Source organism: Sinocyclocheilus anshuiensis, unplaced genomic scaffold (assembly GCF_001515605.1).
Source record: "Sinocyclocheilus anshuiensis isolate Anshui unplaced genomic scaffold, SAMN03320099.WGS_v1.1 scaffold183, whole genome shotgun sequence".
Classification (NCBI taxonomy): Eukaryota; Metazoa; Chordata; class Actinopteri; order Cypriniformes; family Cyprinidae; genus Sinocyclocheilus; species Sinocyclocheilus anshuiensis.
In genome coordinates, this window is record NW_015548309.1 from 932,726 (window position 1) to 948,721 (window position 15,996).

A 15,996-nucleotide genomic window follows, 5' to 3' on the forward strand; every position below is an offset into this window, starting at 1 on the left:
TTAATATATATATATATATATATATTTAAATGTATATTTCACATTTAGACTACGTTTGCACTACCTAACATTCAACAAAATCATTCATAATTTAATAAATACATTTATATTAAATGCATAATTTATATTTCAACATATTATTTTTATTTTTTTATTTTATTAAATTTTATTTTTAGCTCAAAATGAATATCCATATTCATTTTTTTATTAAATCTCAAAAATTAATATCCATATTTTTCATACATAGCAATGTATATTATAATGTTTTGATGCCTAAATTCACTTGCAGCATTTAAAATGATTGATTTTATTTTTATATAAAAATAAAACATATATAAAAATAGTATAGAATTGTAATTTGCAATTATTTTGACCATAATATCATAATGATCAAGTTTTTGGTATCCCTTGTTTTAAAGAATATAAATGTATTTTGACACTCAATAATACATTTCATAACTATTTTGGTAAGTTTTATCAATTAAATTTAAAATGTTTTGAAAATTTGTCACTAAAACTAGTTATTGTAATATAATAACTAATAATATAATAACATTCTGAAAACATCTGTAATATTTTCATGAGTTGTTTGCTCTGATTTTCCTAATTTTAGGCATTTTAGTGTATTTATACAGCTCTGTTTCCTACAGCCGTTCTGGCCAATGGGAACAGGAATTGCTCGGGGCTTCCTGGCAGCCATGGACACGGCCTGGATGGTTCGCAGCTGGGGTCAGGGCAACACCCCTTCACAGGTTCTGGCTGAGAGGTCAGAGTCTGAATGAAGTCAAGGCAGATTTATGAACAAACAGTTCTGACAATGTAGGATTCTGTTCTAATACCCCCCTCCGTTTCTTCCCCATCTCAGAGAGAGTGTGTATCGGCTGCTTCCTCAGACAACACCAGAAAACGTCAGTAAAAACCACAGCCAGTACAGCATGGATCCTGCTAGCCGCTATCCCAACATCAATATGCAACTCATCAGCGCTGCTCAGGTTAGAAACCTGCAGTTCTAATCAAGTCACAATCAGTGATGGTGATCATGATGATGTTGAACATGTGTGTACAGGTGTGTCATCTCATAGACACAGGTGAGGGTCCAGTTTTGAGCCTTGATGCAGTCAGCTCTCCACACCCAAGACTTACACGCCAAGGTATGTGTGACTTCATATATACCATCTCCCACATATACATTCATACACAATCTAACATGCTGTCTGTGTGTGTAGAGTCAGTGGCTCGTTACAGTAAGCTGCTGAGCTGGTGTCAAGAGCAAACACATGGCTACATGAACGTGTGTGTGACGGACTTCACAACTTCCTGGAGGAGCGGCCTGGCCCTGTGCGCTCTCATTCACAGATTCAGACCTGACCTCATGTGAGTTCACACTCTTTACTCTGGGTATGAATGAGGGTTGTGGCATAGTGGTAAAAGATCTGGGCTGGTAACCTGGTTTAGTTCACAGGTTGGCAAAACTATGAGTTGCTGCTTTCTATTGCTAGCATTTTATTGGATTAAAATTTATATGATGTGACTGTGGCACCATTATTTTTGGTCTGCTTCCCAGAAGGGACCGTTTTAAATATGTACATCTAGTAAAAAAAATTATTTATGGAGGATTCGGGAGTGCCATATTAATAAATATTTCATTAAAATCATCAGTAGCTAAATAGATCATGAAATGAGTCAATAAATAAATATGCATATAAATATATTACATATTATTAAATGTTATATTTATAAAATAATATATTTAATTATGTCATAATATAAATACATATTTTATTATTTATTTATTTATTGAAGTGTAGTTATTTATTTCTTCACACTATTAAAAAAAATAGGAAATTTGTCAATAAATAAATCGCATGTAAATTACATTTTCTATTGGACTAGAGGATTTAAGAGTGCCATATTAATAAATATTTAATTAAAAGCATAAATAAAGAAATAGATCATGTGTCAATAAAAAATATAACACATTTTATGATTTCTTAAATTATATATAACATTTATAGTTAATTATATATTGACACTATATAGTTATTAAATAAATGTCAATAAATAAAATCCAAATCATTAAATGTGTCAATAAATATATAAATTACATGTAGATGACATTTTCCATCAGACTTGTGTATTTGTTGACATATTTCATTATTGATCTATTTAGTATTTATTAACTCTTTTAAATAAATGTTTATATATTAAGATACTATTATATTGATGGGCTCAAGCTAATTTTTAATAAAGCTGATTTTTAAGTGCTTTCAGTCCTTCAAAAGGAAAGTTAGTAGCTAAAAGTGTGGGCTGATTGTTTTATTGCATTGAGGTTTTCTGAATGTGTGACTCTGACACTACCGTCTTTGTTTCTTGCAGTGATTTTGCGTCTCTGGAGGAGAGTGAGGCGGAGCTCAATGGTCAGTTGGGTTTGGACATGGCGGAGCAGGAATTTGGTATTTGTCCTATAATGACCGGAAAGGAGATGAGCACACTGGAAGAGAGTGACTCTCTTAGCATGGTCATGTACCTCAGTCAACTTTATGAGCTCCTCAAAGACACAGCGCCAGCTGGTGGTCAGGATAGGATATTATCTGTTATTTTATTTTTATTTGTGTCATATTTTTGACCTTTTATGTTTATTTATATACACACTTTTTGTTCTCTGAACAGGAAACCTGAGCTCAGAAGAGAAAGCTGTTCTGTTCTCCAGCACCAGGTCACCCATCTCACTGCTGAGCAAACTGGGACAGAGTCTGTCCCGCAAACGCAATCCCAAGGTTCACACACACACACACACACAATTACACAACAGTCTTTTATCAGCCGTTACCCATATGTTAAGATGTGCTGTTTTTCAGGATAAGAAAGAGAAGGAAGCAGATAGTGTTGGAAAGAGGAGGAGAACAAGCCAGACTGGCCAGTCAGAGGAGGTGAGTTGTTTTGACACACACACACACACACACACACACACACACACACATACACACACACGTCTGGTTTGCTATCCTTTTGGGGACTCTCCATAGGCGTAATGCTTTTTCTAATGTACAGACCGAATGTTCTATTGCCCTACACCAACCCTACATCTAAACTTACTCCTCACAGGAAACTTTCTGTATTTTTAGATTTTAAAAAAACTTACTGTACTGTATATATACACTATAGTATATATACTGTAGTTTTTTCATCTGTTAAGCATAACGTTTATGTTGATTATCTGTGATATTTTCCTGATATAGGAGGACGTTCCTCATGATACCAAAGAAAATAAGACTTCAGAAGCAACTCCTGGTTCAGAACCAAAGGTCGCTGAGGGTCACAGCAGGGTTCGGTCCATGGCAACGCTACTGCTGGCTAAATTTGAGGAGAACTCACTGTCGGCCTCAGCCACTGCAACACGCCGACAGGTGTGTGAGTATTTGTGTGATGCATGTGTGCTTTTACACGTATAAAGGTGTGTTTGCTTGTGCATACATATATTTGTTTTCAAGTTAAGTTACAGCATGTCCTGACGAGGTGCAACAAAACTTGTATTTTTTTCAAAGTTGCTTTCTTTCAAAAAAAAAAACTAAGCAGGAGAAAGGATTTAATGCTTCATCGTGTCAATCTGACTTGATTAACAAGTCTTATAGTCATTAAAAAAAAATCACCATGTTTGATAAAAGATGGAGTATTTTGTTTTAGTTGTGATAAAATGTCACAATGCCTCTGTTAGTCATGAGATTTTGTGATGTTTTCCTAATATTGAGTGAATTAGCTTACCTTGCCTATCAGCGAAAGCTGCTGATTCATAGAGTGGCTCATGCACAAACTTAGCATACACACTTTAACAGGGTGAACTAGAATTGGCAAAGCCTCTAGGCAGTTATAAGGCGTTTTATTAGATTAAAAGCCATTTAGGTGATTGACAGTGACAACTGCGGCATTAGAAGACTGCACCGGGAATTTTTACTCTACAATGAATTAACATTTTGATGTCCACCAACCCTACTTAAGAAAAAGCACACAACACAGCAGGAGCTGATGAGTTTCCGCTACAAGAAAAAGGTCAAAGTTCACTCTCTGCCAATTTAAAGCGAGAAGGTAAAAACACACCTGTGCAATAAGATAAAATTGGTCCAGTAGTGTACACTTTTGTATACTAATGGCTAATCTGGTTCTGTTTTAAGCTTCTTTGGTCTCTGGGACTGTTATGAAGGAGCTCTGTGTGTGAACTGGCCTGGGGCTCTACAGCCTATCAGTGACTGGAGGCCATGGGACATGTGATTTGAGGGTCTTAACTGAAGAATCTCAGACAGAATGATTTATTATCTCTATCTAATCCTCTATGCTTCTTACTGACTTTGCCTTTGACTGACAGGTTTATTTCTATTGATTTATTGATGGATGGATGGATGGATGGATGGATAGATACATAGATAGATAGATAGATAGATAGATAGACGTTCACTGTCAAAATCACTTTCAGAATGATTTTTTTCCCAGTTGATGAACGATAAAAACCTTTACAGCCAAAATCCAATCAAAAACCAATTAGACTTTAAAGCACTCAAGTGTTTAAAGCGGCAGACGTCATAACTGAAGAGCGTGCTTATATAATAAATTATTGCCCATTGGTGTGAACATTAATATAGCTGTTGTTATGGTTATCTTTATAGTATTCATTTTTGTTGCCTTTCTCTTTTTTCTAAGACCAATCTGTCATTTCCACACCTTTATGCTCTCATATGAATATTGATACATCATTTCTTTTGTCTTTGTGATGGTTTTCATCTCTGAAGCATTTTGCATTCCTGCTTGTTTTCCATGCTCATCTTTTGATTTGTAGAGCCACATTCAGATGTATACGGGCGGAGTGAGCTCATTGGCTCAGCAGATAGCCAATCAGATTCAGAGTCAGCAGGATCAAGCTCCCAAGCTCCTTCACAGGAGGGAGTTGGTAAGAGTTCACCTGTAGTGCTGCCGACAAATCTTCCCTAACATTGTGAATGTTCTTGTGTCCATTTTAGTGCCTGTATTACTGTGTGTATGAGGTCTGTATCCCAGCGCTGACTTTTGTTTGGTGTTATATTTACTAATTACTGTGAGTGTGTGAGTTGCTGCTGTAATCCAGTTTCTCTAAGAAGGCTCAACGCTTTACGGCTTTGTTAGACTGATCACACCCAAAGTGTTGTACATGGAAGTGCTGCAATCAAATGTAATTTACTGTCATGATCAAACTTGTTTCTATGACGTGGTGAAATCTGAGACTGTTTGAAGCATTTCATTATGTTAGCCATATTTGATTTAATATATTAATATTATATATATATATATAATATATATATATATTATATTATTATTATATTATATATTAAATAAAATTATTTGCAAATAATAAATAAAATAATTATAATAATAAATAATAATAATATAAAAATTATTGAACGCACACTGTCACCCCAGTTCTGTCCTGACAGCTGTAATTGCCCATGTTAAGCATCTTTCTTTTGACTCTTGACCTTTGGCTTCTCACCTGTAGGGTTCTCAAAAGGAGTTTCCTGTGAATATGGGCGGCAGCGATGTGTGTTATTTCTGTGGCCGTCGCGTTTATGTCATGGAAAGGCTGAGCGCGGAGGGAAAGTTCTTCCACAGGAGCTGCTTCCAGTGTGACCACTGCAGCTCCACGTTACGCCTGTCCAACTACACTTACGACCAGCAACATGGTGTGTGTGTGTACGATTAACCACTTCATACTTTTACTAATAAAATTAACATTCTCAATACTTAGTGTTTTTAAGATTTTATGCTCATATCAAAAACAATAGGTGTTTAGCTTTTAATGGATGTGGTCTCACGATGGGTGATACAGTGTGTGAAAATGCCCTGTTGTTCTGTGTTCCAGTAGGCAACTGTTTTCGGCAAAACAAACTGCTCTTTTGTTACCATTGCACAGTCATGAGGTCTGAAATATGTGTCTGTTGGGACAGGGCTTTTATTGTTGTCCGATAATGACAGTAGGACACACACACACACAAATTGAACGCCCTCAGCAAAATGCCTTTTAAACATTTTTTTAAAAATAGGAATCAAAACATCAAAAAGTTCCAAGTGATAGGGTCATATAGATCACAGGATTCGAACACTTCAAGTTTAAAAAAAAGAGGCAGCATTCAGACAGACTTTAAGCAATGGTATAAATAAGACATTTACTCCCTACATCAGCTACTTTTTTATTTTCCCGCTCCCTCACGTCTTATCCTTTCTTTCGGTTTGTACAGGGAAGTTTTACTGTAAGCACCACTTCAGCTTCAGAATGGCTCAGAGAAAGAGACCGGCCCCACCTGTGGCCCCTCGACCTACTCAGGTAACCTCATCATTCATCAATATCACCATTATACTTCTTTCAGATCCTCTATGTGCCTATTTTTAGATATATATAAAATGTAAAAATGTATGTTTTATAGTACACACGCATTATCAGTATAATGACTATATATGTCAGACAGATTTGTGAATAATTTTATGTAAAAATAGGAAGCAATTTTTTAAAATAGTATAACCTGCACCATAGTTTTTAATGTATTTATTACATTTGTATTTAATTTATATTTTAGTTTATGTAATAAATATTTATATATTTTTGTATATATATTTACACATATATATGTGTATATAACTCTATCATTTGTTTATTCTGCATTCAAACATATGTATTTTATTTAAAATATTTTTATATAATTTAGTTTACCATTATATAAATAAAAATGGAAAAGAAATCATAGAAAAGTTGTGATATCTATTTCTTCAATTAAAAAGGTATTGTTGCATTTATTGACGTGTAATGCAGACTTGTGTGTGTTTCTGTCTCTTCAGGCTCTCCCTGCTCCATCTTCGGCTTCCACGTCTTTGTCCTCTCTAGGGTCAGTGGGCACAGTCACCCCACCAGACAGCTGGTCCTCCATCGCCCACCCAGACATGGTATCCAGCCTGGCCAAGAGACTGTGTGGTACCCCAGAACGCATTGAGCTGGAGAACTACAAACCCTGTCCAAAGCAACAGGACAGCCCACTGCAGGAGGTCCCAGAGGAGACGCTTGCACAGCACAACCTCAGCGCTAGCCTGCAGGAGAAGAACACAGAGGAGCAGTCCAGGTATCCAAACATACTCCTGTTATGCTCCTAATATTTACTGGCATGTTTTCCCTGGCTAAATCTGTCTCCTTTTTGGGTCTTCAGTAGCTCTGAGTCAGACCTAGATGAGGAGGAGCTTGCCTGGAAGAAGGAGGAGGGGCCGAACATCAGGACGAATGGAGAGAGAGAGTTAGGCCTGGGGAAGGAGCTAAAGGAGGAAGAGGGAGGAGAGAACCAGGAAAAACAAGAGGAGGAGGAGGCTGAGGATGAGGAAGAGGAAGAAGAAGAAGGAGAAGTTTCAGAAGAAGAACAAGACCAGGGAGATTCTAGTGATGGTGGGTATTTGTTTCTATTCAATTTCTTCAGAAAATGGCTCTGATAAAATGGGCAAAGACATCTGACATTGTTTTTGACTATATAGCTTGTTTATTTCATAAAAATCATCTTAAGATGAGGTATTGTTCAATTTAATATCTGTCTTTATCTATTTTTGTGTCATATTTCCACAATATGTTTGTTTGTGTGTGAGGTGAATGTTGTCATGCTTGTTTGTATGTTTATTGTTGTGTATTCCCCACTGTATGTGTGTGTATTTTGAGGTGTGTTGACATGTGTATGTATAGAGGGTGAGTACTGCCCTTGGGAGAGGGAACGGCTTTCAGGGGTGTGGCTTGATGAAGAGGAGGCGGGGTTTGTTAAAGGTAGCACCGCCCCTGATGACAATTGATGGCCTTCATTAGCATAAAAGATTTGTTTGCCGGTTATTTCATTTGCAGGCTGTGTATGATTAATAGTGTGTTTTTAATGTTTGTATATTTTGCAGTTGACTTTTTCTGTTTTTGGTTATGCTATGGAAACAATGTGCAGTTGTTTTAGTTTGCCTGTTTTATATATTTTGCAAATTAGTATCTAACTTAAACCGTGTCCTAGCCAGGCACAACATGACATGTTTTCACATTGTAATTTATCTGCCCACACAGAAAGCAATAATGCTGCACAATGCAAACAATCACTACCAATCCCAACATATTTGCTACATAGTGTAAGATTCTGAACCAGTAAGATTTCACTAAGGGGCGAGACTTTGTAGTTTGCCACAACAGAAATAATAAAAAGTGACTTTAATTCACTATGCCTGGTTAGCACATACTTTTAATGACTTTTGCAGTTTATGAAGTATAAATAAAGAAATTACCTACTTTACAGAAAAAATTGATGCACAGCAAAAATTGTACACAAAATGTACACAAAAATGATGCACATGGTACAAGTAATGTGAAATGTACTACACTAAAGCCATAACAGTAGCAATAGTTAGATGCACACTCATAATAGGAACTATTTGGGGGGGGGATATATATATATTTCTAAATTAATATAATTTTTATATTTAAATTGATATATGTTTAATAAAACAAATATTTTAAATGATTTTTTATTTAGCTATTGTACATGTTTAAGAACTGATTTGAAATATAGTTCCAGAATATGGATCTGTCAAAACCTCCAAAACAATAAATGTGCTTTTCTATAGTTTATTTGTACCATGACTGAACCCTCTTTACAAGCGTATCTTTTTTCAGGCTGCTTTATGTTACTGCTTGTTTAAGAGCACCTGAAAGGCTGCACCGCTTCCCCCACAAAACTATTTTGTTAAGAAGATTCTAGAACTAATCTAAAATTCTTTCAAATTTTCATTAAACTTTTTTCTTTATCCCTTCATTCTTTAAATAAGCAGAGTCATTTGAAGGATACAGTGATGACACAGATATAGACACCAGCTCCATAAGAGAGTCCAAACCATGTGACCAACAGGAACAAGAAGAGTCCATTTCATTGCACCAGTCATCTGCAGAGTCCTCACCCTCTTTGAAACCACCAGAATCAGGCCCCACTCCCACATCTGAGCTATCGACAAACCCCGAGAACCCACCTGTCAAGAGGTTAGAGGTCGTAGAGGAGTTCTGGCTGAAGAGTGCCGAGATCAGGAAGAGTTTAGGCCTGACTCCGCTGCCTAGAGAATGCGACCCCAAACATACAGCAGCCCAAACATCTAACGTTAAAGAAAGCTTTTACACCTCAGTCGCTTACATACCGTCCTGCAATACCAATTCTGTCTACCAAATGCCAAGAAACTGTGACTCCAGCACACAAACTCAATCTCAAAGTACATCCCCGCCTGAACCATCTCACACTATGGACGGCGATGCAGGCGTTGCTTTAGAAGAGACGATTGGCCGCTGTTCTGTAATCCACAGACTAAGCATCACTGTAGAAGGTTGTGTGATGGGGGACAAGCAGGATTTGGACCTAAATTCCACCTCATTTGGAAATGAAAGCATTTTAAATCCAGACACAGGTCTTCCGACTCCTCCCTACAGCCCATCTCACTCCCCTCTCATCGGCAAGCAGTATCGCGCCCTTCATCATTCTGAACCGATACTGGACCGAGAGGTTATGGTCTTCTCATCGACCTGCGCTACTCCTGTTCCACAGCGGGACGGTTTTAATCCCGACCTCGATCAAGCTCGGAGTCTTCCTCCGGATGAAATTGAGATCCTGTGTGGAGATGAGGCAGAAGAAGCGTCCAGACTTCCGGAAAGATCCGGTGTCTCGGAACCCGGGGACACGGCCGGCCAGACGGACAACCGTAGGCTGGAGCAAAGGAGGACACTTCCAGACCGGATGGTCGCCCCACTGCTGGCAGGGGGACCGGAGGTCAGGCTTCGTAGGTCAGCGATGAAGCTGTGGGGGGCGGACACGGGTGTGGAGGAGAAAGAGAAAAAGCGCAACTCGTTGTTCTCCCCCCGTAAAAGCAGGAAGAGCATGAACGCAGTGGCTGAGACTCAGCGGGAGCCAGGAAAGCACAAGTCCCTCTGGAAGACTGTATTTTCGGTGTATAAGAAGGACAAAAAGAGGAAGGAGTCTGTGATGGTGGCGGAAACTCTACCTGCCGTAACTAACACCGAGAGCAAGCGGAAAGTGTCGGGAATCAACAGAACCTCAGGTGAGATGGATGGATAGATGGATCTATAAATGAACTGTACCACATGAACATGACTTTAAGGGTCTTTCTACATTGCAGACTTGTGTTTCCGAAAGAATCCTAGTTTCTCTGAAGATACAGACTTGTCCTGCCATGCGCTTCTAGAAAGATGTCCTCTTAGAGCTCAGGTAGAGTAAAACACGCCTATCTCCTTTCTCTGATCCTTAAGGCCACATTTAACATTATTCTGCATATTTTCAAGGGCAAAATACAGCCATTTCAATAGAAATCCACGCAATTGGAAATTTCATAAAGCATATCTAGCTGCATGGTTTTAAAGTGACTTCTGTGTTAGCTATGCTTCATACATTACCACATTATTGACAATAGACAATGAAAATTCTGCTACCTTTAGAAATAAATAGGCAAATTTTTGCTGTTGTGCCTTTTAGACTTTTATGTAACTGGCCTTTTCACATGTGATACTTTGTATCAGAAGTCCAAGGACTTCAGAGTGAGTCATATTTGCAGCTTAGTTCCAATAAATAGTTTTTTTTATCTAAAAGATGCCATGATTTCACAGTTCAGTGAACTCTTTTATTTTTGAAAAATCAAGGAAAGGTTGACTTCTCACAATATGACTCTGTTGCTTTTTATCTTTGCCACTCATTTTCCTTTTTATATAGATTTTTGTCCTTTACATTTTCTCATGGTCCTCTTCATTCTTCAAATATTTTCAATCTTACTGAACACAACAATAAGACACATTGCCTAGCAATTTATCCGTGACTCCTTAGAGCTTTATAGCTGGACTAATGGAATAATTTAACGCATTGTGAGTTTTAAATATGAAACGTTTGTGGTAATTTAATGTCTTTTTCTGGATGTGCTCTCAGCTGAGGGAAGAACTGTCTGATATCAAGACAGACCTTTTGAAAGAAACAATATATGAGGAGGTGCATGAAGGGGATGAGGTATCAAATATGGCATAGAATTGTTTTTCAGATTTTAGATTGTGATGCTGAAAGTAGCTTGTAAAACCGTTTCCTGTGATTAGTAGCACATAGATGTGTATTTTGTAATGGAGTTAGTGCTGTGTTTAGCACTGTTAAGCTGTTGTACTCAAAATACAGTTTAGATTAATTCAGTTTCTGCCTTCTCTCTCCCGAGTCGCTTTACGTGCCTCATACGTTGGCATTCAAGAGGGCATATGCTGTTAAGGTAGCATCTTTTTATTTCACGTGCTGAGCCCCTTCAGTCTTTAATCCCATTGGCTGAATCTGCAACACTCAGCATCTTGTTCCTCAATAGAAACGCAGTGTTTTGCCAGAGCTGCTGACCAAGGCAGCCACCCCAGTGTCGTCATGTCCGTCAGAGGTGCTAGGTGTTTGGGTGGTGTTCCCGGACCCTTCCAGCATAAGTTTCTGTACCACACTGTTTCAGAGAGCAGAAACGGAGGAAGAACTCAACACCAAGCTGACACGCCGAGTGCAGAGAGCAGCACGCAGACAGGCCAAGCAGGAGGAGCTGCGGAGGCTGCACAGGGCGCAGGTCTGTGGGTGACATCTTTGAATCATGCTTGTTTATGTGCCACAAACAATATGTATTTATTTTTGTATATGTCGTCTCAGATAATCCAGCGTCAGTTGGAGCAGGTGGAGGTCAAGCAGAGGCAGCTGGAGGAGAAGGGTGTAGCTGTGGAGAAAGCACTCAGAGGCGAAGCAGGTACCTGTCAATCACCTGTCACTTTCTTGTCAAACGGATGAGCCTAAGGAATTATACAGTTTTATAGAAACCATTTAATTATGAATTAATTTCGCAATTTAAAGATTCAGGGCTGATTAAATTGGATTCAGTTATTCAAAACATTATTTTATTTTAAACATTTTATTATATTATTTTATTATTTTACATAGCTTTAATATTACTTGTGTATGTCGTTTCATGCAAATTGTGATCAATCCTGGTTTGTGATCAAATTGAGCAAATTGTGATCAATCAAATCGGGTTTGCTAGTGTAAGCAAAATGTATCAAATGTATCTTGAATATAAGTGTATTTTGTGTTTTAAGCTTAAACCTCACAAATGTTTTTATTATATTAATTTATTTTATTTAATATTTTAGCTATTCTTGCAAGATATATGATGTACTATGAAATGTCATCATCCCTCATTGTTCATACTCATTATATGTTTGTTTACAAAGTCTTACATTCATCAAAAACATATTGCCTATACATTTTTACTGTTCACGGCATTAGCGTATTTTCATAAAACACAGAGACAGAGCGGTGCAGGGTATTCTGTTTTCTTTGACTTTTAATGGTCACGATCCTCATGACTTGTCCTTCCTCATGATATAGACTTCTGGGGAGACTCTAGTACATCTAACCTTTTGGACATACATCTGGGTGGTATGTACGACGATTTGACGATTTGACACTAACAAACATGTTTACCATCTTACAGGCTCATTAGTTTTGGTGTTAACACAAATTAAACAGCCGTTTTAGAATCTTTATGTTAACAGGGTGGTGTAAAAACAGGCTTTCTGGCTTTTTTCGTGCTGTGGACCCTGTCCTGTCTGCTTGCTGTTAGCTTTGTGTCTAAATTGGATCTAGATGCTCGTGGTAGCATTAGTTAGCTTGTATCGTCTGGTGGGTGTGACTGTATGAGATGAGATGTAAATGGCAGTACTGTTGGAAATACAAGCACAGATTTTAGTTGGGGTAGATGGTATATTTTTAGAAGCTATTTTAACTTTTACTTTCAGCTAATCTCTCTGGTGGCCTACTTTCTGAGACAGCAGGTTGTCAGTCAGACCACTGCCTGGACATGAACATCCAACTCGACCCATTTCAGCTTCGCACCTCACATTCCTCCACTATTCCCATCCTTGCTTTGTTGCGTTCCTGAATTCCTGAATTCCTCCTCTCCCTCTTTTTTTCTGCCCGTCTCTGCGGTCTTAGTCGAGCCCTTTCTAGGTTCCCCTCGTAGAAGGCCTGTCTATCTCTGTCCTTGCTGCTCCTCAGAAGGTAACACCTCACCAGCTTCCTGTGTGACTCACACCTCTAGTGTGGATTTTGTAATAGCAATCATTTCTAAATCCTTTTACCTTTCTCTCCTCTTTTTCCTCTTTCTTCCTGTGTCCTGCTGTACGCAGCCAAAGCTAAAGGGACAGAACACGATCATTCAGTTTATGTCTGTACAGTCTTTTTTCTTTATGTAGTGCAAGAACCTCCACTTCATCAGCTAAGTACGTTATTCTCTCCTGTAATCTTAAATTTCATTCTGTAACCTTTCGCGATAGAGTTGCATGGGCATGACACGTCATTGATCTGCATGGCTGTCAGTACATCTAAAATGTCACATCCTGTTTTATTTGGGAATTGCTGGGATTGTCACTGTGTGTGTGTATGATGTGTGCGCAGATGTTTTTTTGTATTATTGTCTAGTGTGTATCAGCTCCCTGTTTGTTTTTGTCTGCTTGCATGTTTTGATAATAACACTACTGTTCAAAACAAAAAAAAAGATTTATTTTTTTAAAGAAATTAACTTTTATTCAGCAAATGATGCATTGAATTGATCAAAAGTGACTGTAAAGACATTTGTAATGTTACGATAGTGTAAATGTTGTTCTTTTGAACTTTCTATTTATCAAAATATCTTCACAGTTTCCATAAAAATATTAAGCAGCACAACTGTTTTCAACATTGATAATAATAAGAAATGTTTCACCAAATCAGCATTTTAGAATATTTTCTGAAAGGTCATGTGACACTGAAAATTCGAGTTATGGTTGCTGAAAATTCAGCTTTGCATCACAGGAATAAATTACATTTTATAATATATTAAAATAGAAAAGAAATTTAACTGTATTAAAATTTCACAGTTTTTAATGTATTTATTTGTCAAATAAACACAGCCTTGGTAAGCATAAGAGACTCAAGAGGTTCAAAAACATTAAAAGGTCTTACTGACCCCAAACTTTTGAACAGTAGTGTAGTTTATAAGCAGGGTCCAAAATTTGCTTTTTAAAGTGTTTTTAAATTAATATTATAATAAATGAATGAATGAAATACAAATATTTAATACATACATACAAAAACAAATTTATAATAGATTTTTAATTTAAAAATTCTATTTATTTTTTATAATATATATATATATATATATACACACACAAAATGTTATTTTATTTATTTATACATTTTTTTTTGTATGTCTTTTATTTGACTTGCATGTCTTTCATTTTATCTTTCAAGCTATCATTCTTATAGTTTAACTATGTTATATTGAGGAACCAAAGCCGAAGCCAATTTTTACTTGCATTTTAGCACCCAAAAAGTAATAATTTGGACCCTGTTTAGACATATTCATGCATGTGTATGTTAGCGTGTCCAGTGTCCCATGCTCCTCCTCTCTCTCTTACAGGAATGGGAAAGAAAGATGATCCTAGCTTAATGCATCAGTGGTTTAAACTGGTTCAAGAGAAGAATGCTCTCGTGCGCTATGAATCTGAGCTCATGATATTGTGAGTATTCAACAGTTTGAATGTTTAATAGTATCTGAACTGTGCGGACTGATCTGGCATTGTGTGATTACATCAGGTATTACATAAGTGTTCAGCTTCTCGGTTTGGTCTAGTATTGTTTGATCGCTCTATTTTCATCTGTGTGGTCTGTCCACAGTGCACGTGAACTGGAGCTGGAGGACAGACAGAGCCGATTGCAGCAAGAGCTGAGAGAGCGCATGGCGGTGGACGGTTAGAACACACAGAGGATATTAATAGTTCAACTTCCCCTTACTCCTTTGTGGTTTTCTCTCATAGTTGTTCTTTAATTAATAGCAACTTCACAGCACCTCTTTCTCTCTCTCAGACGATCTGAAGGGGAAGGATGAGCTGGCCGAGGAGAGGCGTATATTGAGCGAGATGCTGGATGTGGTGGAGCAGAGGGATGCGCTGGTGGCCTTGCTGGAGGAGCAGCGAGTGAGGGAAAATGAGGAGGACAGTGACCTGGAGGCCGTCATGCTTTCTAAGGGCTTCAGTCTGCACTGGGACTGATTTGCACATGCATGAATCTCATCATACCGCTTGAAGGGCTACTCTGTGTCTGTTTGTGCAACAAAAATACGCAGCTGCTGTTTTCATTGGTCCAAACAGGCCCGTCCACCTGCACTCTGGGCCGTATGTGCAACTGCATAGGTGTCTAAATAATGAATCCCAGGACACAGCAAGAGATTGACCCAGAGGAAATGATTCCTCCGAGGTGCAAAATACAGGCCCTGATTAAGACACATAAATGGCAATGTCTTGCTGCCAAATACTACTACTCTAGACTGCTACGCTACTATGCAACGGAACATCTTTTTGTTTGCTCTCTTTGTTGATAAAGTTAAGGTACATCTGTAGTTTTACCCAGATCCACCATGTTTTGACTTAACAGAAATGAATATGGAATGGCATATATAACCACATTGTCAACATACAGTACAGACTGACGCATGTAAACTTATACAAAATAAGACCTGTGTTTATGAATGACTGAGATGTTTTTCTTTTTTTGGACAACCTGTATAAGCTAACCTCACACACAATTGTCCATTCTTAATATTCATTTATTGGATGAAATGTGCTTCTTTTTTTTTAATTATCTTAATTTTCTCTGCATAATCTACTTGCACATAATTTATTTGACATTTTGTTGCTGTTATATTTAATTCTGTAAAACTTCCTTGCATTAAACAACCATTCTTTTGAGAAAAATGTATGGACTATTAGATTTTCATTTGGAGTTTAGTCACTGTTTTGTTTTTTGGCATGAAAACCATGAATGTATATTACACTTTGGTGTTCTGTTACTTTTTTAAAGCAGTACTTATAATGCTATTATTAAT

General features: G+C 37.6%; 1 protein-coding gene across 1 annotated transcript in view; it reads left to right on the forward strand.

Annotated features, from left to right (window-relative positions):
• LOC107656292 (protein-methionine sulfoxide oxidase mical3b-like) overlaps nt 1-15,597 on the forward strand; it is a 23,715-nt gene extending 8,118 nt beyond the window's left edge. Inside the window, exons 9-34 of the mRNA XM_016444057.1 lie at nt 651-766; nt 866-992; nt 1,067-1,151; nt 1,227-1,374; nt 2,377-2,573; nt 2,671-2,777; nt 2,859-2,930; nt 3,240-3,407; nt 4,829-4,939; nt 5,522-5,705; nt 6,261-6,346; nt 6,856-7,133; nt 7,218-7,447; nt 7,736-7,813; nt 8,848-10,119; nt 10,198-10,286; nt 10,995-11,072; nt 11,269-11,319; nt 11,410-11,649; nt 11,730-11,823; nt 12,462-12,512; nt 13,068-13,133; nt 13,262-13,354; nt 14,533-14,632; nt 14,790-14,863; nt 14,979-15,597. Coding sequence (XP_016299543.1) covers nt 651-766; nt 866-992; nt 1,067-1,151; nt 1,227-1,374; nt 2,377-2,573; nt 2,671-2,777; nt 2,859-2,930; nt 3,240-3,407; nt 4,829-4,939; nt 5,522-5,705; nt 6,261-6,346; nt 6,856-7,133; nt 7,218-7,447; nt 7,736-7,813; nt 8,848-10,119; nt 10,198-10,286; nt 10,995-11,072; nt 11,269-11,319; nt 11,410-11,649; nt 11,730-11,823; nt 12,462-12,512; nt 13,068-13,133; nt 13,262-13,354; nt 14,533-14,632; nt 14,790-14,863; nt 14,979-15,163 — 4,380 coding nt within the window. The 3' untranslated portion in view covers nt 15,164-15,597. The remainder of the gene's footprint in view (nt 1-650; nt 767-865; nt 993-1,066; nt 1,152-1,226; nt 1,375-2,376; nt 2,574-2,670; nt 2,778-2,858; nt 2,931-3,239; nt 3,408-4,828; nt 4,940-5,521; nt 5,706-6,260; nt 6,347-6,855; nt 7,134-7,217; nt 7,448-7,735; nt 7,814-8,847; nt 10,120-10,197; nt 10,287-10,994; nt 11,073-11,268; nt 11,320-11,409; nt 11,650-11,729; nt 11,824-12,461; nt 12,513-13,067; nt 13,134-13,261; nt 13,355-14,532; nt 14,633-14,789; nt 14,864-14,978) is intronic.
• The last annotated feature ends 399 nt before the right edge of the window (nt 15,598-15,996 follow it).